The sequence below is a fragment of the Eubalaena glacialis genome, chromosome 2, assembly GCF_028564815.1.
Source record: "Eubalaena glacialis isolate mEubGla1 chromosome 2, mEubGla1.1.hap2.+ XY, whole genome shotgun sequence".
Classification (NCBI taxonomy): domain Eukaryota; kingdom Metazoa; phylum Chordata; class Mammalia; order Artiodactyla; family Balaenidae; genus Eubalaena; species Eubalaena glacialis.
In genome coordinates, this window is record NC_083717.1 from 169,604,449 (window position 1) to 169,630,129 (window position 25,681).

Consider the following 25,681-nt stretch of genomic DNA (forward strand, 5'->3'; position numbering starts at 1 on the left):
TCATGCAGCTGCCATAGCTTTGACCAGGAAAACACTTCTCATCCTGCTTTCGCCACAGACCCTCCTCTGCTTGGACTAGGCGGAGGTACGGGAGGTACAGGGGCAGCAGATGGAATAAGAATGAGAGCAGCTGAAAGCAGTCTTCTCCCCTAGCTTGGCGAGGATGGAGAAGAGAGCTGCACCCCACGAAAGTCAGGGCAGGAGGCTGCGCTCAAGCCGTTCCTCCCAGGCCTCAGAGTAGTGGGCATCTGCTCAGTTACCAGAGGGAGATGATAACCCTTTTCTCTGGTCTAGATCTGAGGTTTGAGGCCCCACCCCAGGATCAGTCTCTTCCTCTCTGCCCACCTCATTCCCCAGGCCTTCCCTCCCCCATGCCTTTCAGGATCCTAATAAAATAACCAACAGTAGGGGGGAAAGGTAAACCTTTATTTGGAAAAGAAAGTTCAAATGACCATTTAAAACCCCCTTTCATTTCCAAAACAGAAACAAATAGGAAAACAAGGAAAAGATCATCTATCAAGCTCCTGCCCTCTGCCATCTTTAGCCATTTTTAAACTACATTTCCTGGCAGAAAAAAACAGTGATGGGCCCTAGTCCTACAAACCAATAGGGCACTGTCTTGAGACCATTTCAGGAGATGTCCAGGGAGAGACAAACGGAGTGGATGGTGGAGTGTGGACAGATAGGCCTGGGGCTCAGACAGGCACATGCCCAGTACCCAGGAAACAATGTTTAAAAATATACATGAATAGATAAATTCCCCAGAACCTAGGCATGGAAAGCTTATAACCATGAACGCAGCAGCAGAATTATTCAAGCTGGGTCTTTGGCTTTAAAAAAAAAAAAAAAAAAAAGAGAAAACATTAACCTCTAGCTAACTGTCCCTAACTCCAGCCTCTCAGCTATATCCTTCAGTCCCATTCTGGAGGCCAAGTGGGCCAACAGCAAGTCAAGTCTGCAGGGCCAGCAGCTACACCCAGCAATGCAGGATTCAGGCATGCAGGTGACTCATGTGGGCAAGGGAGCGCCCCCTGAAGGGGCCAGGGTGCCCCTGCACCAGGAGAGGGAAAGCAGAGGCCATGAGCAGCCAAGGCCTTGCCGGAGCTGGAGCACCGCCACTTCCAGTTCTTGGGCCAGTTTTGCCCAGGGCCACCTTTCTGCTGAGAAGGTCTGGCCTGAGCTAAATACCAGGCTTTTCTAGGGGAAAAAAGGAAGGCGATGGGGGAGGCAGCAAAGAGTAGAAAGCAGTGGGAGGAGAGGAACAGAGAACTGCAGCTTAGCTGTGCAGAGGGAAGGGAACAAGTCCCTGAGGTCTTGCGTCCCGGCTGAGGCAGCTGCAGAACCTGCCAGCACTCCCCCCCCGGGACTCCCACCCTCGCCGCAGTCCTCCAGTGAGATGAGTTCCCTGACAGTTCTTCCTCCTCATGCTTAAAGAGTTTGGCACCTCAATCCACTACCCCTGCCCACTGACCCCGCACAGGGCTTCAAACTTTGGCCTCCCACAGGGCAGCCTGGGGAAAGGGATGAGCCCTAGAGGAAGCACGCCAGGCCTGTGGGGAGCTCTGGGTCGAGGGCATCCCTGGATCCGCTGCTCCAGCTCATGGGGCCCACTTGTTACCAGAGCCCGGACGATGAGGATGCCCTGGTTGGCAGGATGGACACCTAACGAAACACGATAAAAGGAGAGACAGGCCCACGCTCCTGCCGCTGGCAGCCAGGTGCCCATGTGCCTGCAGCACACAGCTACCCGGTCACGCCCTCCACCTGCCCCTAGGCTGACAGCCCCAGTGTGGAAAGTGGGCTAGTCGAGACAGGCATGGCTGCGCAAAGCAGTCCCACCCCGAGAGGATGCACACACGACACACACCTCACATGGGTGTGTCTGCTAAGAGGGCTGGGCCCAGGGGTCTCAGGCAGGGAGAAGGTCAGGTCAGAAGGCACCCCACCAAGAAACGGCCTGAAAACAAATAACCAATGAGATCAATAGCTCCCGCAACCCTGGTAATTAAAAATCAAGGGGAAGCGCTGGATACATGGAAGGAAGGGGGAACCCCCCCCTTCTGCCTCTCCCAGGGCCACCCAGTATGTGGCACAGGTTTAGGAAGAGGCTGGGGCGGGGCAGGGACCACAGGCAGAGAATGTGGACAGGCCTGGAGGAAATCTAGCCATGGGAAAAAGGGAACAAGGAGGGGAGGGGAGGGGACGTAAGTTTCTTGGATCTAAGTTTCCAGAAGCATGGGATATTTCCACAGTCTCTGATCCAGGTGGCTCTTCTGGAAGAGAAGCTCTCTTCCCCTGGGAGACCGTCATGGGGCAGTGACTTCCATCCCGAAGCTGGCCAGTAGGCAGAGGTGGTCTGAAGAGCAGAAGGGGTTGGGTAAGCCATTGGCAGCCCAGAGAATCTCTTCAGAGAGGAGGGAGAGCCGGCCCAGGAGCTTCAGAGTTCCATCCAGACAAAGCCTGCGATCTGGAGCACAAAGCGGAGGCCGGTGGGTAAGGCAGCCACAGCCAAACTGCACGGGGTGGGGGGGCCCCATGGGAGCTACACCTTAGGCGGCTGCGTCTCCTCGGCGGCCCTATCCTCCCTCACCTCCTGCCGCCTCTGGCGGAGGCCTCATTTTCTCAGATATGCCATGATATGTCAATGAACAAAGTCGGGTGGCTTCAGTGGGACTATAGCAAACTAGAGTGCACGTCCAAGCCCAGCATTACAAGATCTTCTGATTTTCCAAGAGAAGCCGAAGTCCAGATTTGCTATATAAAATTTGATTTCTCAACAGAAAATCCAAACATTTTAAAAGACATGCTTTAAACAAAACAGGCATGGGGCTGATAGACTGCTATACTGTGACTATTGTGAGGGGTGAGAAGACAGGAGATAGGGTTTCTAACCTAACCAAGTCCCTTACTAACCAGCTGCCACTGAACAAATCCAATAGAGCACCTCCTGGTGCTCTATTTTCATCTTTAAAACGGAGGGACGGCTTGTTCTGCCCACATCTTTCTAATGCTACAAGGATAAAAAGAGAAGGCGGGCAAATGGCCTAAGGGAAGTATGATGAGGATGACCAGTGTCAGGTAGGTATGAGATCTGCTCCTTTGCTGGTCAGGTCCCAGCAGCCCAAGCCATGTGATCAAATGCCTGACCTACCATCAGTTCCCAGGGACTCTTGGGGGTGGCTTCTAGGAATCCAGGATCCACCAAGCTTACCAGTTCTGTTCCCATTCTCGCAGGACTCAGCAGCTGAGAAGAAGATGTAATCTACTGTCATTCCAAGACCCAAGGGCATTGTGGTGACCTCTGGGCGGCCATGCTGGGGCAGGAAATGAGTATATACCGAGGTCAGGTGGAGGCAGTGCTGGATGGTGCCTACAGTCCTTTGGGGATGGAGGGGAAGATGTCAGTCAACAAACATTACTGAACTTTCCCCAAGGTCACTTCTCTGTGGGTTTTATCAAGTTTTTTAAGGGATGATCCCAAATAACTCAACCTCAGCAAATGCCTTCCCATGCTAATTAAGAGGCTGAGAGTCTTAGCTAAAATTAGCCTAGAAACAGACACATTTATATACAGTCCTGCTGACATTCCTCACCCCCCACTCCCCTCTTGCTACCTGGTGAAGTATACCTAATGTACCCTTGTCCATGGGTCAGCAAGCTCTTCTGTGAGGCCTTACTCCCAAAGGAAAAGGGCAGGGGCTTTTCATCTGCAAGAACCTAGGTGGGTCACCTCTGGCCTCTGCACACCAGTATGTGCCTCCATAAACTTAGCACAAGGGGAAGAGAGAGCTCAGCAAAATGTGTTCCCCCAAATCAGCCCCAGGAAAGCCAACAGGAATCTCTCTAATACACCTCGATGGGGCTGGAATGCAAGCAGAAGGGAACTGGAAGAAGATTACCTGGGGAAGTCAGGCTCAGGCTCAGATATGTCTTCCTTAACGACAGACTCAACCCAGCCAGCAGGTCGCTCTGTAGAAGACCAGAGAGAAAGGGTTTTATCACTCACAGACAGTGAAGCAGGGTTAGAACCTTGCACCCTGAAGTCCCACTCAGATCCTTGACTGGATTGTTCCAGAAGGGAAAAGGGAAAGAGAAAAGGTGAGGAGAGGAAGAAAACAATGGACCAAAGTCAAGAACCTCAGGAAGCAGACAGACAGAGGTCTCTAACACAGACATCTCTTCCCTGGCTCAGCAACTTTTTAAAAATTTAAATTCATTCTTTAGAATAGGTAATACAGTCACATGGTACAAAAATCAAAATGTAGAGAAAAATATCAGTGAAAAGGCTCCCTCCCACTCTGGGACCTTGCCACTCAACTCCTCTCTCCAGAGGCAACCAATGTTAACAAATTCCTGGTGTATTCCTCCAGAGATTTTCTATCACCCACCATCCATTGTGTGCATATATGTATCTGTGTATGTATGCGTATACATATGTATGCACACATACACGTATCCATACTTATACACACCTATACATGTACACACACATACACAAAGAAAAAAGACACACATTACCAATATCAGGAGAGAAAGAGGGAATATTATTACAGATCTTACTGACATTAATAGGTATTATGAACTGAATGTTTGTCTCTCCCCAAAATATGTTGAAATCTTAACCCCCAGTGTGATGGCATTAGGAAGTGGGGCCTTTAGGAGGTAATTTGGCCTTGAGGGTGAAGCCCTCATGAACAGGATTAATGCCCTTATAAAAGGGATCCCAGAGAGCTGTCCTTTCTGCCACGTATGGATGCAACAGTAAGTTGGCAATCAGCAACCCAGAGGAGGGTCCTCACCGAAACTGGACCATGCTGCACCCTGACCTCGAACTTCCAGCCTCCAGAACTGTGAGAAATAAATTTCTGTTGTTTATAAACTACTCAGGCTGTGGTGTTTTGTTGTAACAACCCAAAGTAAGAAAAAGGATAACAAGGATCAACAAAATTGACAAACCCTTAGCTAGACTGACCAAGAAAAAAAGAGAAAACTCAAATTACTAAAACCAGGAATGAAAGAGGGGGCCATCACCACCAACCTTAAGAAATAAAAAAATTATAGGGATACAATAAACAACTGTATACCAACAAATTAGATGACTTAGGTAAAATGGACAAATTCCTAAAAAGACAAAAACTACACAAACTGACTCAAGAAAAAGAAGAAAATCTGAATAGTTCTGTAACAATTAAAGAGACTGAATTAGCAATTTTAAATTCTCACAAAGAAAAGCCCAGGCTCAGATAGCTTTACTAGTGAATTCTGCTAAACATTAAAAAAAAAAAAAGTAATATGAATCCTTCACAAATACTTCCAAAATATAAAAGAGGGGACACTTCCCAACTCATACTACGAGGTATTACTCTGATATCAAAACTAGACAAAAACATCACAAAGAATGAAAACTACAGACTAATATCGCCTATGAATGTAGATGCAAAATGCCTCAACAATTACAGTTCTGTGATTTATAAGAAATGTATATTTGGTCATTCAGATGACCAAATATGTATTTCTCATATATAGTCAGTCTTCATATACAGTCTTAGTCCACAGTTGCTGGTTCAAAGCTCCCCAAACCCTTAGAATTTCCTGAGTGTTGAGAGTGAGCAAGGTGCCTTTTGTTATGTTCATGAGGCAATTTTGGAAAATACCTAAGGTTGGGGGCTGGTTGCCAATGGAACCAACCATGTGATTAGAGGAACTTTCAGTCCCACCCTATGACCTCTAGGGGCGGAGAGAGGTTCGAGGTGGAATCAATCACCAATGACTAAGGATTTAATAAATCATGCCCATGTATGAAGCCTTCATAAACCCAAAAAGGACAGGGTTTGGAAAGCTTCCAGGTTGGTGAACTTATGGAGATTCTAGGGAGAATGGTGCACCCAGGGAGGGCATGGAAGCTCCACATCCCTTCCTACATACCTTGCCCTATGCATCTCTTCTGTACAGCTGTTCCTGAGTTATATCCTTTTATAATAAACCAATGATCTATCAAGTGAAATGTTTCTCTAAGTTCTGTGAACCACTCTAGCAAATTAATCTAACCCAAGGAAGGAGGGGATAGTGGGAACCTCTGATTTATAGCCAGTTGGTCAGAAAAAGCACAGGGAACAACCTGGTCTTTTGACAGGCACCTGAAGTGTTGGAGGGGTGGGTCTTGTAGAACTGAGCCCTTAACCTGTGGAATCTGATGCTATTGCTGGGGAGACAGCGTCAGAATCGAGTTGAATTGTTTGTTGGCGTTGGGGGAAACTCCTCCTCCCCCATGTTGGAAAACGAGTCTCAGAACAATATACTGGCAAACTAAATCCAGCAAAATAGAAAAATGACTATATACTATGACCAAATACGATTTATCCTAAAAATGTAAGGTTGGTTTAACATCTGAAAATCAATTAATATAATACATCATATTAATAGAATACGGAAGAACAAAAACCACATGATTATCTGAATAGTCACAGAAAAAATATCTGACAAAATCCAGCACTCCTTTATGACCAAAAAAAAACCCCACAACACTTAAAAAACTAGGAATAAAAGAGAACTTCCTCAATCTGGTGAAGGGAATCCACAAAACACAAACAAACAAAAAACAAACAAAAAAACCTCATGGCTAACATCATACTCAATACTAAAAGACTGAAAACTTTACCCCTAAGATCAGGAATAAGACAAGAATATTCGCTGTCACCACTCAACACTGTAATGAGAGTTCTAGCCAGGACAATTATGGAAGAAATAAAACGCATCCAAATTGGAATGGAAAAAAGTAATACTATTTCTATTTGCAAGATGACATGATCTTATATATAGAAAATCCTAAGAAATGCACTAAAAAACTATTAGAACTAATAAATGAGTTTGAGGGACTTCCCTGGTGGTGCAGTGGTTAAGAATCTGCCTGCCAATGCAGGGGACACGGGTTCGAGCCCTGGTCGGGGAAGATCCCACATGCTGCGGAGCAACTAAGCCCGTGCGCCACAACTACTGAGCCTGCACTCTACAGCCTGAGAGCTGCAACTACTGAGCCCATGTGCCGCAACTACTGAGCCCACGTGCCACAACTACTGAGCCTGCGCTCTAGAGCCCGCGAGCCACAACTACTGAAGCCCGTGCGCCTAGAGCCCCTGCTCCACAACAAGAGAAGCCACCGCAATGAGAAGCCCGTGCACCGCAACGAAGAGTAATCCCCACTCATCGCAACTAGAGAAAGCCCACGCGCAGCAATGGAGACCCAACGCAGCCAAAAATAAATAAATAAATTTATTTTAAAAAAAACTGAGTTTGAAAGATTGCAAGATACAAGACTGATATACAAAAATTGCATCTCTATACACTAGCAATGAACAATCCAAAAATGAAATTCAGAAAATATTTCCATTTATAAAAGTAACAAAAGGAATTTTAAATAGTTACAAATAAATTTAACAAAAGAAGTACAAGATACACTGAAAGCTATAAAACATGGAAAGAAATTAAAGATCTAAATAAATGGGAAAACTTCCATGTTCACTGATCGTAAGATAATACTGTTAAAACGGCAACACTTCCCAAACTGATCTACATATCTGTAAATTCCTATCAAAATCCCAACTAACTTTTTTGCACAAATTGACATGGTGATCCTAAAATCCACACAGAAATGTATAAGAGACCCAGAATAGCCAAAATAATCTTGAAAAACAACAATGAAGTTACAAGATTTACACTTCTCTATTTCAAACTTATACAAAGCTAAAATAATCAAGGCAGAGTGGTACCGGCATAAGGATAGGCATATAGATGAATGGAATAGAACCGAGAGTCCAGAAGCCCATACGTCCACTGTTGATTTTTTACAAGGGGAGGGGTAAAGGGAAAATAACTGCTAATGAATATGGGATTCCTTTTGGGGGTGATGAAAATGTTGTAAAATTAGATTGTGATGATGGTTCCACAACTCTGAATATACTAAAAGCCACTGATTTGTACACTTTAAATGGGTGAATTTTGGGGCTTCCCTGGTGGCGCAGTGGTTGAGAGTCTGCCTGCCAGTGTAGGGGACACAGGTTCGAGCCCTGGTCTGGGAAGATTTCCCACATGCCGCGGAGCAACTAGGCCCGTGAGCCACAATTACTGAGCCTGCGCGTCTGGAGCCTGTGCTCCGCAACAAGAGAGGCCGCGATGGTGAGAGGCCGCGATGGTGAGAGGCCCGCGCACCGCGATGAAGACTGGACCCCAATTGCCACTGCTAGAGAAAGCCCTCGCACAGAAACGAAGACCCAACACAGCCATAAATAAATTTAAAAAAAAAAAATTAAACTTTAAAAAAAAAAAAATTGGTGAATTTTATGGTATGTGAATTCCACCTCAATAAAGTTATTTTTAAAAAAAGGTAAGAGAATGTTATGGACAACTTCATGCCAATAAATTTGTTACTTTATATGAAATGAAATATTCCTACATTTTCCCTGTTAAATTGTTTTCTCTTTTTGTTGCTATTATAAATAGGGTCTTCTTAAAATTACATCTTTTAACAAATATATCATTATTTTATTATATGAAGACTATTGATTTCTGTATATTAATATTCTACCCAGATACTTTCCAGAATTAATGCTAATAATAGTTGTTAGTTGAGTCTCTTGGATAACCAGTTATATAACCATTTTAACAGCAAGTAATAGTTTACCCCCTCCTTTCCATTGTTTACTTCTACTTTCTTGCCTATATTTCTATGTTCTATTTCTAATTCTGTGGCTGGTGTCTCTCACAGTTGAATGACAGTGGTCATCCCTATCTTGTTCCCAACTTTGATAGGAATGCTACTAGATTGTCTTCTTTAAGCAAGATGCTCATTTTTGGATTGAGATAAATGCTTTTGTTTTTTCTTTTTCAGGCACCTGGCGGCTCCACGCCCCTTCCTCCATGGTGCACCAAAGCGCTGACTGACCAAGATAAATGTATTTTAAGGGTATAAGGAATTATCTATTTTTTCCTTAAGAAGGTTCTTTTTAAAAGAATCTGGAATAGATGTTGAATTTTAACAAATGTCTCTGACATCTACAGGATGACATGCATTTCTATATTTTAATAGATTTCATATATTTATTAGCATGATAAATACATTAATAGATTTCCCAATACTGAACTACCTTCATATTTTTGATAAACTCCATTTGGCCATAGTATATTGCTCTTTCAATGTGATGTTAGATTCTGTTTCCTGATCTTCTATGTACATTTTTTGCATCAATATTCGTTAAGTGGAGAATATTAAGGTCTGTAGTTTTCTTTTCCTGTGTAACTGTTGTCAGGTGTTGGTGTCAAATACTTCTTTTGTAAAAATAACTTGGCCCCCTTCTGCTGTGCTCTTTAACAATTTAAACAGTAATGGAATTACAAGTTCTTTAAAGGTTTGATGATGTTCTCCTATCAACATGAACATGGTGTTTTTGTGGGACTGTATCTCTGAGAACTTTCGCTATTTTTTCACCCTGTGGTAATCTATTTATGTTATGTCTCTCTTTCACAATCAGTTTTAGTAAATTACATTTTCTAAAATTAACATAGGCCATCTAAGTTTTCAATTTCTTTTGCACTCAGTTGAGAAAAGAACCCCCTTATAATCCTCTTAATTCTTCTGCATCTGAATACTTTTACTTGCTCCTCCCCTGCCCCCTTAAATAGGTTAGATAATAGATTAGCTAATCTGACAGCTGTTGTTCACCCAAAAAACCAACTGATTTTTACAGCTTATTAGTCCTACTGTTTTTCTGTTCTCTAAATTATTTTCATTTTCATCTTCTGCTTTCTTTCAGCTTGTTCTCTTTTCTAACTTGGGGGGTACTTAATTTACTTAATTTAATCTTTGCTTATCAATATAATTCTCTGATTCAAGATATTCTATATAATTCTATGAATTTCTCACTGAATGCTATTTTAGCTATATACCACAAATACATGGTATTTTCATTATTGTTATTTTCTACACACTCTGCAGTTTCAGTTTAAATTTCATCTTTGACCCAAAAGTTGTTTGAAATTTTTTAAATGTCCAGATGATAGCATTCTTTTAACTTCTATTTTTAATGCATGTGTGATCACGGAAAGTTGGCTATACTATTTCTACTGTTTGAAATTTACTGATTTTTTTTTGTGGTAGTCTAATATATGGCCAATTCTCAGGAATTTCCTGTGGATATTTTAAAAGATGTCTTTGCTCTGCTTTCAGTGTTCAGAGTTTGATATGTATCCATCAGATTTACCATACAACATGTTATTTAAGTCTTCTGTATTCTTAGTTATTTTTTATCTACTTGAACTATTGTGAACTGAGAAAGATGAATTAAAACCTTCAACCATGAGTTATTTTCTGACTATTATTCCTTGTTAAATACTGCAGTTTCACTTTGTGATGACTGATGTGATGTTATTTGGAACATAAATGTTCCTAGCACTAATACCTTCATTTTGAATCAGAAAAATCACAGTGACCAGCAGGATATTGAAAATGGTTTTCTCTCCAGCAAGAGGCAAGCTAATTTAGGCTTCAGAATCATATAAGAGGTCAGGAATCAGAGGTACCATTACTCCAGAAAAGAGGTGGGAGGTGAAAATCAAAACTGGCACAATGAACTCACCAGTCAACTAGAGCCATCCCTTACACAGAGCCATTAGGTTTTCATGTCTCATTCCTAAATGTGAATGGACACCTGATGGAATCTTTGGGAACAAACAAATAGTGGGGTAGGAAGAAACTAACTCTTAATTAAAAGAACCTTGGAAGGAACAGATGGAATTTTAAAAATTATCATCCTCAGTCGTAGAAAGGCAATATTGCATTCATTAAAAAAAAAAACAATGGTATAAAAAAGGAACTTTTAAAAAGAGATTTGGAAATTAAAAATATAATGGCAGAAATTTAAAATCACTAGAAGGAATGAACAAGCTGAGAGCATCTCACAGATGGTAGATTCTAATATCCAATTAACAGTAATTCCAAAAAGAGAAAGCAGAAGGTAGGAAATTATTGAAGAAATATTACCAGCAAAATTACGTGACTCGAAATAAATTAGTTTCCATTTGAAAGGGCCCTGGAGTATCCAAAACAATGAATGAAACCAACACCCTGAGCAGGGTAAACCATCATGAGATTTCAGAAATCAAGGGATTAGAGATAAGAACCAGAAAGTCTCAGAGAGGCAAAATAGGTGATATACAAAGAAAGGATCAAGAATCAAAATGGCAGCAGACTTCTCATTAGCAATGCTGGAACCTGCAAGACAATGGACTGATTTCCAAACTAGACATTTACACTTCGCAAATTTTCATATTAGTGTGAGGATAAAAAAAATCAAGTCTTTTTTAAGTACATGAAAAGAAAAACAGAAAAGAAAGAAAACTGCTTCTCTCAACACCAGGTTCTACCCATGCAGCACTATGTACAAACGGCACTGCTCCAGCAGTTACATGGGACTCAAGGCCTCTGCCTGTCCCACCAGGCCACATGAGCACATGGGCCACAACTGCCTCTACCTGAGCTGCAACATCTTCCTGGACCATTCAGCGCTGGCAGCAGCCAAGCAAGTAAGTTCTTCTGCAAGTACTTGGGAAGAGGATAATAAGTTGTGCAGGGATGGGCCAGTGGAGGAGCTGGATTCAGAACTTTCCTGGTTCAAAAACTGATCCGATAGCCTTTCCTCTGTGGCCATCTGGTCAGTTTGTTAATAATAGTTTACGGAAGTCATTTATTAGCAACTGTTTTTTCCTAGAATGCACTTAATTGGGCACATGGTTTATTTTTACTTGTTAAAAGACCTGAAGCTCCGGAGATAAATGGAAATGTGCAAGTGCTCATGAAAAAGAAAACAGAGTAACCCCTTTCAGTGTCTTTAAGAACCATACTGGAAAGAATAAACCACTAATAATTAAAAATATTTACAAGAGGGGGACTTAAAATTTAGATTCCCATCTTATGAATTATTCCTTCACAAAGGGAGTTGGGGAGAGTGAGAATCACAATTTTTTTTTATTATACAACTTGTGTGATGTAGAACACTCCAGCACAATGCAACGTCAACTTGTTGGAAAGTTAGACCATCACTCCCTAGCACTGTAGCTCCTTTGGCAACTCAGATGCTTCCCATTAAAGTCAGTGTCACAGTCAGCTCGGCAAGTTTGAATGTCTACAGTTGAGTTGGATGACTCTGGTATTGTACTGGAAATATTATTTGCTAGCACATCTAAACAAATCCTCTAGAAAAAAAGATCACACACTATGATCTCCTTGTACTGCACTTAAGTCTTTCTACTCATGGTCTAAAACTGGTGGTAGGTTTTTAGATTTGGAGTCCTTAAAAGAGATTCATCAGGACCCTATTTGGCCCTGGGTGGGGATACTAAACAAACGGAAGGGTACGTTCACAGTATGTGGAGGATGGGTGTGTTTACCCAAATTTAATCTCAATTTTGAAAATACTGCTATTATTGGGCACTGTTAGTGAACTGGATATTTTCCCCCATATAATGAGTCTACTTACAAAGTGATTGTCAGTGTATTTTAAAGGTTCTTATTTTGTTATTAAATTGAAATGCTTATTTTATGTTTCAAGTACAGTACTGATTTTTTTTAAATAACCTATTCTTAACATGGAATTACCTATGTGGGATCCTACTACTGTTTAACTTTAGGATTTTGTATTCTTAAAACATTGAGCCACTGCTTCCCTGCCTGAGCCCAACTGATCCAAGCACTTATCTCAGTTCCTAGCACACGCCAGTCGCTCTATGCATGGTGGCCACCACTATTATTATTGCTATCACCACAGTTGTAATAATACATTAGCTTTGCAATTAAAAAAAAAACAGAACCAAGCCATTGAAATGTTCACTGCTCTGTGCAAAATGCCAATTCAAGTTAAATTCCTTCAAGAAAAAAATGAATTCATTGCTTACCACCAGTCCTTTTACTATATTTTTTCAGTCATTGCTTGGTTGTCTTAAGTTATTCTTCTAGCAGTTTCTTCATGAAAGGCTTTGGGTTGAGTATAAAATTTCTGACCATACCGTCTTTCTTTGAAACCTTGCTCTCCTGTGTTCCAGAGTCGAATGTTAATGTTAAGAAATCTGAAGCCTACCTGATTATTTTTACATTTAAAAATAGCCCAATTTTTTTGGTTCTGCCCAAAGGATTCTTTTATCTTTGACTTCTGTTAACTTCACTAGGATGTCTTACTGTTGACTCTCCTATGTCATTTTTTACTGAGACATGGTATATCCTTCTCAATGTGGAGAGTCAGATCTCTTGATTTTGGGAAAATCTTCCTTGAATCATACCTTTAAATATTCCCTTTGTGCTATTATACTGGGTTTCTTCTTTGTGAACTCCAACTATTTGTATGTTGAATTGCTTTAACTTCCACTACTGTCATTTTCTTTCTAGTGCTTTTTATCCTTCCTGGCCTCTGCCTCTTGCCTTGTTTTCAGCAGTGCCCATTCTCTCTTGGACTGCTTCTAATTTTGTATTCATTACGTGATTCTTAAATTTTTTATTCCACTTCTTTCCTGAGCGCTGCAGTTTACATTTCATCTACTGATGTCTTGCCATGTGCTTGAACTTATTTTATAAAAGCAATTATTTTATTTTTGCATTCTCATGTTATAAAGACAATTGCTTAATTTTTTTTATTCATGGGAAAATAATCATAATTTTCATATGCTCCATGGCAACAATTTTTATCTTCGAAGTGTTCTTTATCTGCCTTTTATTTTTCCTGTTCTTCCACCTTTCTTTCTTATAGTATTTTAGTACAGATCTCACGCTGGCTCCTTTTGGGCAGCCCAGCTTGGAATTAGTTGAGGTTTTTACGTACAAGCTATTGGTACAAAGCTTATATAAGCGAAGACCTGGGTATGCATTCCAAGTAACAGGCATTTTCCTTATGACGCAGGGTAGTGTGTGAGTCCTGTTCATCTTTACTTCCCCCTAGCCAAAAGAAATATGCAGTTTAAGTATTACACCTCCCCCCACCACTTAAACAGACCGCTTCGTGCAAATTTGGCTTGATTCCTTGATCAGTCTTTCCTCTACTGCCTCTTTGGACCAAAAGAGGTTCAGACAATATCCTTTCACAACCTGTGCATCCTATTCTTGTTGATGAAACAAGGGATTCTGATTTCGTGCCTCAGGGTACGCTCCTCACCCTGGAGAGAGGCACCCTGCTGGTTCTTTCGGAGATCCACATGGCCCCACAGACCCGTCTCTCCATACCTGCTCCAGCACCCCTGCATGATCTCCAGTGCTTCTTGCAACCATTCCACCTGTGCTGTGGTTCATGATTTCAAATATCTTCAGGTCTCCTAGCTTTCTCAAAGATGGAGTTTGCATTTCTCTTTTTCATTCTCCTTGTTGCTTTGGAGTGTTTTCAGAGACAAGAAGGGGAGAACATCAAGCATACTCTGCTACTTACAATCTGGAAGTTCTCAGTAGGAGTAACTTGTTATTACAACCAGGAGTACTGCCACCTTATGATTTTCAAAGCCCCATCAAGTGTATTTTCTCTCTTAAACATGCTGTATACATGCTAGTTATTAGCAACTTAATACTAAAAAGTTTGTGGCTTACTCAAGGTCTCAGAGCTAGTTAGAACCCAGGTCTCTTGATTCCTGGTCCATGTTCTCAACACATTGCACATGGCCAGTGAAATCCACTGATCTTCCTCCTAAGCATACTTATTACCAGAAGCTGATCTCTAAGAATTATACCTAGAAAAGACTAAGAAACCACATAACTGACAAATATCAGAGGTGAAGAGGAAAGAAGACCAAGCTTAGTTGGAACAAGTTAGGGAACAAGCTTAGTTCCCATTACCTGGCTTAGTATCTGTCACTCCTTCCATAAGAACCAGTCCTACAGGTCGCTGACAGGCGATGCTGCAGAAGCGGAAACGTAGCAGGAAGTCTCGGCTATACTTACGTCTCTCTGTAAACCAGGAAAAGCCATACAGTGAAAGACAGGAAGAGGAGCCACATGCTGAGACTTCCTTAATACCAAGAAGCTTACAAGTAGGGACACAGAGGAAGTCTGGCTCTGAAGACAAGGAGATTTTCCAATGGCTATGATTTAAAGTTGTCCATTTCATTGGGTGACCATGAGGAGGACAATGAAAAAAACAAAGGAACGTGCTAAGAGAATTGAGGGAATTACACTTTCTCTTGTCACTGAGGTGTCAGCTTTCTCCTAAAATGGGCATGGAGGGACAACCAACCAAGAATGTGGCATGTGCTCACCTGATCTCTTGGGGTGACAGGAGGTGACATACTGACAGCAATCAGTGATGCCCAGAGAGCTGGGCCATAGTGGGGCCTGCAGCTTCCTCTGATAAAGCTGATGGGAGAAGTCTTCCTGTCCAGATACCTACAAGGAAAGAGCAGATGGGAATAACAAATCTGAGATGGAAAAAGGAAATAGCCCATGTTTTGGGACATGCAGACAAACATACACACACACACACACACACACACACACACAGTCACATACTATGTACGTAACACAAGCAAAACACATAAGTCTCAGGGGAAAGTTAAAAATAAGGAGCTATTTAAAACCATTATTTTATTTTTTTTACTAGAAACACTGAAATGTCCATGAGACAGGAATAAGGGGTTAAGAGAGTGAGGTATGCCAGTCAAAGAGAACAGAACTATATGAACATATGGTCCCCTAAATTTCAGCTCAGAAAAATCTACACTACTCTGCCCAGGGAATGTCAACTTTCAGGGGCTTTAATTTGCAGTGGGAAAAGGTTTATCCTGATCTTTGGATCTTCTGGATCAAAGTCTAGCATCTTAAGCCTATTACTGGGAAACCACGGGGTCAAACCAAATGGGAAATTCACCAAAGCACTTTACCGTATCTACGTCACCATCCTCGGTCAAAGCCAATGAGCAGCCTGGGAACGGACAGAACGTAGTAGGGGAAACATTCGGCAACATCAGTCATCTGCATATCTCCAACGTGTGTAGCAAAATCCCCTTTATTTCATTTAACAACAACAAATATTTGAATGCCAACTATGTGTAAAACACTAGCTAAGTGCTGGGGAGAGAGCAGTGATAGACACAATCTCTCTGCCCCTAAAGGACATACATTTTCAGTATGCCATCAGAAGTAAAACACACCTTCAATTTAATGGCCATTTACTAACTGTGTGACTTTGGGCAAGTTAGTTAACTCTCTTGGGTTCAATATGCTCTACTATTGAATGGGATAATAATACCACATACAATTAAGAATCTTGGTAACAATAACTACTACCAATTACTGACTGCTTCCTTTGAAGCAGGAACTGGAAAACACTGTGTGCATTATTTTATGTAATCCACCAAAAAAACCCCTCTGAAGTAGGTCCCATTATATCCCCAGTGTATGACGAGGCAAATGGGGCTTACGGAAGTGAAGTAACTTGCCCAAGGTGGCAGAGCAGGGATCTGAACACAGGACTATCTGGCTTCAAAATGAGTGCTCTTAATCACTATGCTTAACGGCAGCTGTCACACGGTAGGCACTTAGTAAATTCTTATCCCCATTCCCTGAGCCCCTTGATTATAGCAGCTTCCTGGCAGGATAATGCCTTTCTCTGCGCATGTGGCAACCAGGACATCGCTGGCACTTGAGTAACCTCATTAAAATAAAAGCCCAAAGTGCTCAACAATAATTCAGTCATTTTATGTCTTTTCTCCCCTGTGCCTTGCCAAAAGTTAAGCAACAAATTGGATCAGCAGGGGCAAAAGAGAGGAACAAGGAGATTAAGTGACATGTAAAGAAATCAGCACAAGCTGAATGCTCCTCAGTAGGGCTAAATAAACTACAATAAAACTATAAGATACCTAGGTTATAAACATTCAGCAGTTAAAAGGAATGAGATAGATACATATGTACATTGTTGAGTGAAAAAAAATAAGCTACAAAATGAAATATACACAATATATCACATTTATAAACACACACAGTACATTATATACCAGCCGTTAGAAGCAATCACAGCATAGTATTGGAGGGCAAGAGCTCTGGGGCCAGACTACCTGGTTACAAATCCTGGCTCCACCACTCACTACCTGCAAAAACTAGAGTAAGCAAATTACCTAGCTTCTCTACACCTTAGCTTTTTCATTTATAAAATGGAAGCAATGGTAGAAATTGTGAAAATTAATGAGTTAATACATGTAAAGTGCTTAAAACAGCACCTGGCACACAGTAAGTGCTTAATAAATGTAGATTATGATTACATCATCACAACAGCTTAGATACTACTGCAAATGCATAGAAAATGACCTGGAAGAACACCACCAAACTTTGAACAGTTATTACTTGACTCTAAGTGGAGACGTGGGAAATGTAGGTAATAAAGGGGGCTTTGGTCTTATTTTAAAATGTCTGAATCCTTAAAGGGATGTACTTGTGTACTGACATGCACTTACGTATATACTTATGTACTTGTAAACTAAACATAAATTAATGATAAAAACTGAAAGGATTCCAATATACCAAAGGCACTCACGAGCTCCTAACTTCCAGGCTTGGGTACCAGATATCAGTAGAACAAGAAAAAGCCAGAGGAAGCCAGAACAGGTGTAACTGAGGTCCCTGCCACAGAAGCAACACCAGATGCCAACACCAAAATCTCTCCCTAAGCCAACCCCGCAGTGGCCTCTCCCATTTCACCTTCCAGGCCGGCATCCCATGGTACTGGAGTTCTCCATCCCTGATGAAGTTGTAAAGAGGTGAATCAGGGACAGAATTCAGGTCCCCACACAAGATGATGGGGCAGTGGCTGCCATCTGACAACCTGGCCACCTTGTCCACTTCAGCCAAGAAAATGGCCATCTGGGCTAGCTTGACATCGCCCCGACGTGGGTTGTACAGGACGTGAGTATTTGCCACACATAAGGGGGCCACTGAGACTGGCCCCAGGCCTTCTGGGACTAGTGGCTGCAGCAGCAACACTAAGCCCACATTGTCCCGATTGAGGAGCTCCAAGCCAGGCCGAAAGTACTCCACAGGGCTGGCGCAGAGCAGACGGAATCGCGTGGGCTTGTAGCAGACGGCACAGCCATCTGTCTTACACCCGGTCCTCCTCTTGTAGAAACAGGTAAAGCCTGCAAGGAACACCCCACCAAGGAGATGGGTCAGAGTCCTGGAAGATGGGTTAGGGGCCCGCTACCCAGTGGCAGTAGCCCAGGCATGTGTGCCTAGTGCACTGCTCCTGCTGTTCAATAGGGGGAGTCCTTGCCCTTGCCAATTCCTTGGTTCTGCAGAGGCTCCCTTACAGTGGTAACCAGACGACTGAGTGGCTAGAAGGGGAAGGAGGGACAGAAGGGTATGAAGCAATAACCTGACAGGAAAAGCATGGACTCTAGGGTCAGACAAGCTGGAGTCCAGGCTCCACAACCTATGAGTTTTATACTTATAGCTTTGTGACCTTGAGCTAGTCACACAAATTTTCTGAACCTCAGTTTCCACATTGTAAAATGGGGATAATAATATTCAGCCTCACAGGGTTGGTTACTTCAAGGATTAAATGGCAATATATGTCAGGATTGCTTTAAAACTTCAGGACTCTCCTTCTCACCCACACAAAGGAGCTAGCTCACAGATGAGACTGAGGGTTTACTGAGATGAAAGAAAGATACGGTGCATTCAGGAGAGAGCAGACAGGGCTGTAGGAAGAAAGACTGACAAACATGCCAGGGAGTGGCATTACCCATCATTCTCAGAGAGGGCTCCAGCTGCTCCCAGTAATGATCTTCCTGGACTTCCTGGAGACACAAGATCTGGGAAAATGACAAGGAATCCAATCACTCCAGAGTAATGGAGGGCGCTGGAGTACGACTCCCACCCCAGGAGCAGGCACTGAAGCCACATGGGAAGCTGCTGTGGGTCTCAGGCTGGGTCACACTGAAACTTCCCCTGGGTGCTGACTCTTCCCTGATAGCCACTACCAGCAAGAACAGGCCCAGAGTTAAGCTGAGATCAGATACATGTGCTGGATTTTCCTGCTCCTTCAATCCCTCAAGTCTCCCTCCCTGCACAAAGGTGCTAGAAAGCGTGTACCCACAGAGAGTCTTCCTAGCATCTGCCCCAAACTCATTACACCAGGCAGGCAAGCACCAGTCCTAGGCAGGACGCCAATCATATGAACAACTATGGGGTTCAATTCATTTTCTAAGAGCACTGGGAAACAGCCAGGGTCCAGAGCAAATGCAGGATGGCACATCTCCCCATCTTCACTCACATCAGGATCCCAGTGCTGGAATTCCTGCATGAGATTCGCAAAGCGGTAGTTCCAACTGAGGATGTCTGGATGGCAATGCACATAGAGCTCTGAGCTCTGCTGCATCAGGTCCTGAGCCAGGATGTTATAGGACATCAGAGTGAACTGGAATTGAGGGCCATCCCCTGCCTCCAGGCCCTGAGCATCTGGCTGAGTGGAGAAATCCTCCCAGTCTCGCCACAAGATTTCTGCAAAGGTGTTGGGAAGAAGAGGTCCATGGTAAATCCATGTTATTCACAGGGCCCACCATCTCCACTCCTGACTCCATGATACTGTGACGAGTTCCTTTTTTCATTTTCCCTGTCATTCATCCCTTTCTGTGGTGATCTGAACAACATTCTAAGGACATTCTCAGACGAGACAATAAGCTCCACAAAGCCAGAGATAATCTTGGCCTGTTCATCACTGTATCCCTAGTACCTAGCATAGTACCTGGCACCTAGTACAAGTTCACTAAATATGGCCAACAATTTCTCACTTCTGATAAATCCATGGGTCTCTGGGGAATCACTCAGATGAATGTGCTTACTAGTCATCTGAGATTAAAGACATTTCTAGAGTAATCTCAGCCTTGGGTGTTTTCTGACCTCTAAACCTGAAAATGCCTACGGAGCCAGAAACCATAATGTGTCTCCCATGTGCCCTCGAGCAGGGAGCTGCAGAGTGGATTTCAAACCCATGTGAGCCACAGCACTCATTCTCCAAAGTTTAATGGAAGCCCGATATATAACACAGATAAAAATGGAGTTATCCTGGTTGAGGCAGAGAGTGGAGCCCTGAGAGCTCTCCACCCCTACCCCAGGTCACCTCCAGGGAACCAATAATGTAGAGAATCAGAACAATGGTCTGCTTTCAGTTCTGCCACTACCTAGCTATGTGACTTTAGGCATGTCCTGCTACCTCTCTGTGCCGTGATCACTTCATCTGAAAGGCCACGGGGCTGGATGAAATGCTCTCTAATGCCCCTCTGGATCTGCCACTGCAGGAGTCTCAGAAAAACAGAATGCAGCAGCAGAGCTCCACACAAGAGAGCTTTAGCAGTGACTGTGCGCACATCCGAGACAACCTGCTGCCCTGGCTCACTCAGCCGGTTGTCAGACTCACCATGATATGGGATTTCCACTGGGGGAGACTGCAACTGCCCCAGGCCCTCAAAGGGCCAGATGGGAGCCTCTTCCTGGGGCACAGACTCCGGTGCTATGCTCCAGGCCACCACTGCGGGGTCCTCTTCCCACTGCTCTGCAGCCAGGGCACGCACTGAGAGGACAGCACAGTCTGCATACTGGGGGCCGGTCTGCACCGGGACTGCTGCCCACATTGGGCCCTCGGCCTCTGGCAGTGGCTCCTCTCCTAGCACCTCGGGGAAAGGCTCCTCCAGGTTCTCTGCTGCCCGCAGGTCACTCAGCTGCCTGCTGGACCACTTGTCTTCTGGAGCAGCATCGTGTTCTCCAGGATGATCCATTAGGAGCGCCAGGCTGCTCTGGGCTACTCCCTTATCTACAAGCAGACCCTCGCTCACTGTCGAGAGTGCCTGGCTTGACCCTTCTTCTTGCCACTGCTGCAGCAGGCCCTCACACTCCTCCTGGTCGGGGCCCCGAGGGGCCATGGCAAAGTCGCCGTCTACCTGCGGGGACGAGCTCTTCGCCAGGAGGGCATTTTTTCGACATGTGAAGAAAGCATCTAAGAAGAAAGCCAAAATACCATGTTATAAGATGACAGCATCACCCAACCCACGGTCTTCTCCCAACTTCTAATAAGTCCCATACAAGCAAGAATCATATCCACCTTGCTCATCACTGTACCATCACTGAGCCTGTCCATTTTAGTGCCTGCAACATCATCATCATCAGAGCGAAGTGCTTACTATGTGCCAGGCACTGTTCTAAATGCTTTACAAGTATTAACTAATTCATATGGTAGGGATCTAATAAATACTCAGTGTGTGAATGAAAGAATGGCTATCCCACATAATCTAGGACAGAGATGGTCACATACAACCACACTCCTTTTATCTGGAGGTTAAGACTCCTATTAACATCAACTCTCTGGTTCTAAGAGCCACATTACACTGGAACCAGCACTTGACCATGAGTCAGAACTGTGGGTTATGGCCTAGCACTGAAATTAACAAAGCTATGTGACCTTGGACAATGCCCCTAGTGAGATGGACTCACTCTTGACTGTAAAATGAGGACAAGGGAAGTTTGAACTAGATAATCCCCAAGAGCTTTTCTAGTTCTATAGATCCACTAATCTATGAATGCATTCTAAAAGAAAAAGGCCTTAAGTAGACAAAAAGGGTGTCTCAAAATCTGTACAATCTCTCTCTTAGCAAAGGCCCTGGGTCCTCTTCTCAAATCTATTTATTCTACTTATAAATCTTCACAGACTTCATTATCAGCTTTCCCATTCCATAGTACTCTAGCGGCTGTAAATCAGAAGGTGCCAACCACTGACAGCAAGAGACAGCTGCCACCTCTCTGCTACGGCAGCCACAGCGACAGCCAACAGGCAAAAAGCAGGTGGGAAAAACTATAAAATTAGAGCCCCCAAAATCCAAGCACAGTATTTTGGTGCAAACAAAACCTCCCCCCACCAACGCACACTAAGTCACTTATTTATAGCATAGGACAAGTGACATGTATGATGATGACCCTCAATCACCAGAGATTTATTTTATCAGCTCCATTTTTTTTAAAAGGCAAGAAAAACCTCAAAATGGTTCAAACGCTGAAAGACACTATCTTATTTATGGTCTATGTGGATTTACGTCCCTCAAACCAGTGGTTTTTCAACCAGGGGTGATTTTGCCTTCAGGGAACATTTCTGCATTGTCTGGAGACACAGTGGTTGTCACAACTGTGGGGATGCTACTGGCATCTAGTGGTTATAGGATGAAGATACTGCTGAATATCCTACAGTGCAAGAGACACCTCCACACGAACTACCCAGGCCCCGACGTCAACAGTACTGAGACTGGGAAACCCTGCTCTAAACCCATGGGCTGGGTTGCTGGCCTTAGTCTCAGGAACTTATTAATTCCCTGCCCTTTGAAACATCCTCTATGTATATCGGATGGCAGAAGTTCTTTGATTTATATGTGTGAGGTTATTAGTTTTCAAACTCAGCAGGTTTTGGTTGGTGGTGGTGGTTTGTTTTTCAGCAGCAGAATTCTTTTATTAAAAGAAAATCTGCAGAAACCAAATGTACAAATACAAATGGGACTACTTTAATAGGTGTGTGCAAGTGGGTGGGGCGAGGCGGCCCTTCCTCTGAGATACCTAAAACTCTGACTACTGGTCTAGAAACCTCTGGACTAGTATATGTCACTATGGCTGCCATTATGGACACTGGCAGAGCTCCAGAAATGACAGCAACATGGCTAGAAGAATATGCATTAGTTCTCTGAAAACAATGACTTCTGTGGAGTTCCTCATTTCTGAGAAGTATGTACACACAAGACATTCCCGAATTGAGTGCCTACTGCATTCTGGGCAGTATGCTAGCACTAGATACAGTGAGCAAAACAGACATGGCCCTGCCCTCCTGGAGCCTGCATTCTAGTGGCAGATACAAACATACACATACATACATTAAATGATTTATATGAAATATATAGGAACAGAAATTACACACACAAACACACACACACACACACATATTGTGTAAAGTTCCAGAAAGGAAAAGCACAGAATGCACACAGTTGGACCTCTTATTTCCAAAAGTCCTTCTTGGTCTGTCCTGCCCCCTAAAATGCCAGAGAAAAGTCTGGGGGTTCTGTGGGATCTCCCAGAGGAACTGATGGTCTCATAAGAGCCTCGGGAACGTCAAAGACCAAGAATGGGGAGCGCAGGCAGATCATGGCAAAGTTAAACAATAACTCTTCTCTAAGTACCCGCTGGGCATTGCCTCCACCCCACTACATCTCTAAACGCAGGGGACATTGCTGCGTCAATGTGTCTCTGGATTCTGAGCATCCGTTTTTTCAACCAGACTCCGCTGAGAGGCGGCTGGGAAAGGTGAGTGTGGAGTTGACCCAGGGGGAAACAGGTACGTCTAGGTCTTCAGTCCACAGATCCGCCCTCAGGGCCGACTGGCCCCTGTCCACAGAGAATTCGGACATTCGCCTCGGCCCCGAGCAGCCAACCCTCCCCGACCCCCAGGGAAGTGACTCAGCGGGACCCGGAACCTCTCCGCAACCCCGGGGCCAGAGAAGGGCAGCTCTGGCCCCTCCCCCAGCCCCCTCCACGTTAACTGTGGCCCGACGCCTCCAGGTCACAGGCGTGAGGAGGGGGCCGCCCACGAGGCTCGCCGGCCAGGCCCGGGCCTCGTTTAGTCCAGGACGGGCACGGCGGGGCCGAGGGCCGCCTCCCCACACATTGGCACTGCCGGGGGAAGGTGGTCGTGAGGCCGGCCGCGACGCACGCCGCCCCAGGCCCCGCGGGGCCCCACCGAAGCAGGCCCGGGCCTGGCACCCGCCCGTCAGGACGCGAGGCCGGTACCTGAGAGGGCGCGGAAAAGGCGCACGGCCGGCAGCAGCACATAACACAGGCACGACGCGATCATGGCCGGCCGCCTGCACCAGCTCCCGCGCCCGCTGCCGTGCCCGCCTCCCTTCCTCGCGGCCGCCCGCCGGGTCTCCCTCCGTTCGGCCCCGCCCCGGGCTCGCCCCACCCCCGGGCTCGCCCCACCCCCGGGCTCGCCCCACCCCCGGGCTCGCCCCACCCCCGGCTCGCCCCACCCCCGGCTCGCCCCACCCCCGGCTCGCCCCACCCCCGGCTCGCCCCACCCCCGGCTCCGCCCCCGGGACGGCTCACATGGTACCACTGCGCTTCAACAACAACTTTATTGGGAGCGCAGGGCCAAGCGGGCACCCGCTGGGCAGGGCAGCCAGTTCCCAATGCAACGGAGCGGGCCGGGCCTGGCTCTCAGCTGCGGCAGAAGCGCCGGGATTTGAAATTAAACCCCTCCTGGCGGCGCCATAGTATTATTTAAAGTCCACAGTTTTATTCCCGCTTCTGCCGCTTCAGTACGGCTCCACCTTGGGTCCACCACGTAACCTTTCCGCCCCTCAGTTCCCTCATCTGTAAAATGAGGTGCTGGACCTTGTCTAAGGCCTCACCCAGCTCTGACTTCTATGATCTTGACCGGCTTAGCCCAGACTGGAGAGAGCAAGCTCTATCCCATTTTTCTCCTTTTCCTAACTCTCTTCCCCAGCTCAGATTTAGGTCAAACATTGAGTCCACACTCAATAAGTGGATTTTATCTCCTTCCTCATCCTGTTCCAAATGGGCCCTTTTCCCCCTAATCTGGAAAAAAGGGGTGTCCCATTGATAAGGGAGCCAAAAAGCGGAGGAGGTGAACCCTCCACAAGGGCAACGGGACCAAGTTTGGTTGGTTGGTTGGTTTTCCTTGAGGTATCTCTTCTCTCCAGTGTCTATGACAGTGTCAGGCACATAGTAGGGACCAAATAAACCTTTGTTGACTGAACAAAATATATGTCACTAAAAGAAGGCCAGTTCTTCCATCAACTCTGTGGTACCCAGACCTCTTTAATTCTCTCCTCCCATTTCCCACTCTCAATCTTCTGCCGCTGTAAAGAAAGAGGGACCACTTAATACTCCCAGTTTCAGTACCCAGTGTATGAGCTGTGTGATTTCCAATTTGTGGCTGGAGCCTCGGTTGTTCGGGGAAGCCCTCTGCGGAGTCACCAGATCCGGGACCAGCTGGGTACATCATAACACTGAAAGGCTGAAAGGAGGAAGAAGGAGAGAGTCAGTATTGTGGCCTTCCCACTCTGTCCCCTTAGCTGTAGAGGCAGTGTATGCCTTCAGGCAACAGCGCTCTTGCCCTGGCCAGAGGTGAGGCAGAGGCTCCAGGGGCAATCTGAAGGTTGGGAAGCCTCTTAGAAACTAGCACACAAAGGTTAACTTTACCTAAGGAGGCTCCAAAGTCAGATCACTTCCTTGATATGGCTTAAATAAACCTTCCTTGTATGTCCTTCCATGTTGTCCCAATAAGTACCCAGAAGTCCAAGTTCCAAATCAGATCCTAAATCAAGGCACTTATCTAGAGACTACGTTTTGTAAAATGATGGTTCCCTTAACACTTGCAAACGTTTTTATTTTTTTTTAATTTAATTTAATTTATATTTTTATAGAGCAGGTTCTTATTAGTCATCCATTTTATACACATCAGTGTATACATGTCAATCCCAATCTCCCAATTCATCACACCACCACCCCCACCCCCTGCCGCTTTCCCCCCTTGGTGTCCATACATTTGTTCTCTACATCTGTGTCTCACTTTCTGCCCTGCAAACCAGTTCATCTGTACCATTTTTCTAGGTTCCACATATATGT

The 25,681-nt window shown here is 44.6% G+C and overlaps 1 protein-coding gene across 2 annotated transcripts; it reads right to left on the minus strand.

The window, feature by feature from the left end:
* Window positions 1-357: 357 nt before the first annotated feature.
* ANGEL1 (angel homolog 1) lies at window positions 358-23,960 on the minus strand. Of its 2 annotated transcripts, none has more exons than XM_061181126.1 (10): window positions 23,822-23,960; window positions 20,424-20,999; window positions 19,281-19,507; window positions 18,750-18,819; window positions 17,711-18,144; window positions 15,277-15,403; window positions 14,858-14,968; window positions 3,900-3,969; window positions 3,212-3,378; window positions 358-2,356 (listed from the first exon to the last, which is right to left on the minus strand). In XM_061181126.1, exons 1-10 carry the CDS (start codon window positions 23,883-23,885, stop codon window positions 2,307-2,309), a joined length of 1,896 nt encoding a protein of 631 aa, XP_061037109.1. In that variant the 5' UTR covers window positions 23,886-23,960; the 3' UTR covers window positions 358-2,306. The 2 variants fall into 2 exon arrangements, with proteins under 2 accessions (XP_061037109.1, XP_061037108.1); XM_061181125.1 differs by having other exon boundaries at window positions 358-2,467.
* Between the last annotated feature and the right edge of the window lie 1,721 nt (window positions 23,961-25,681).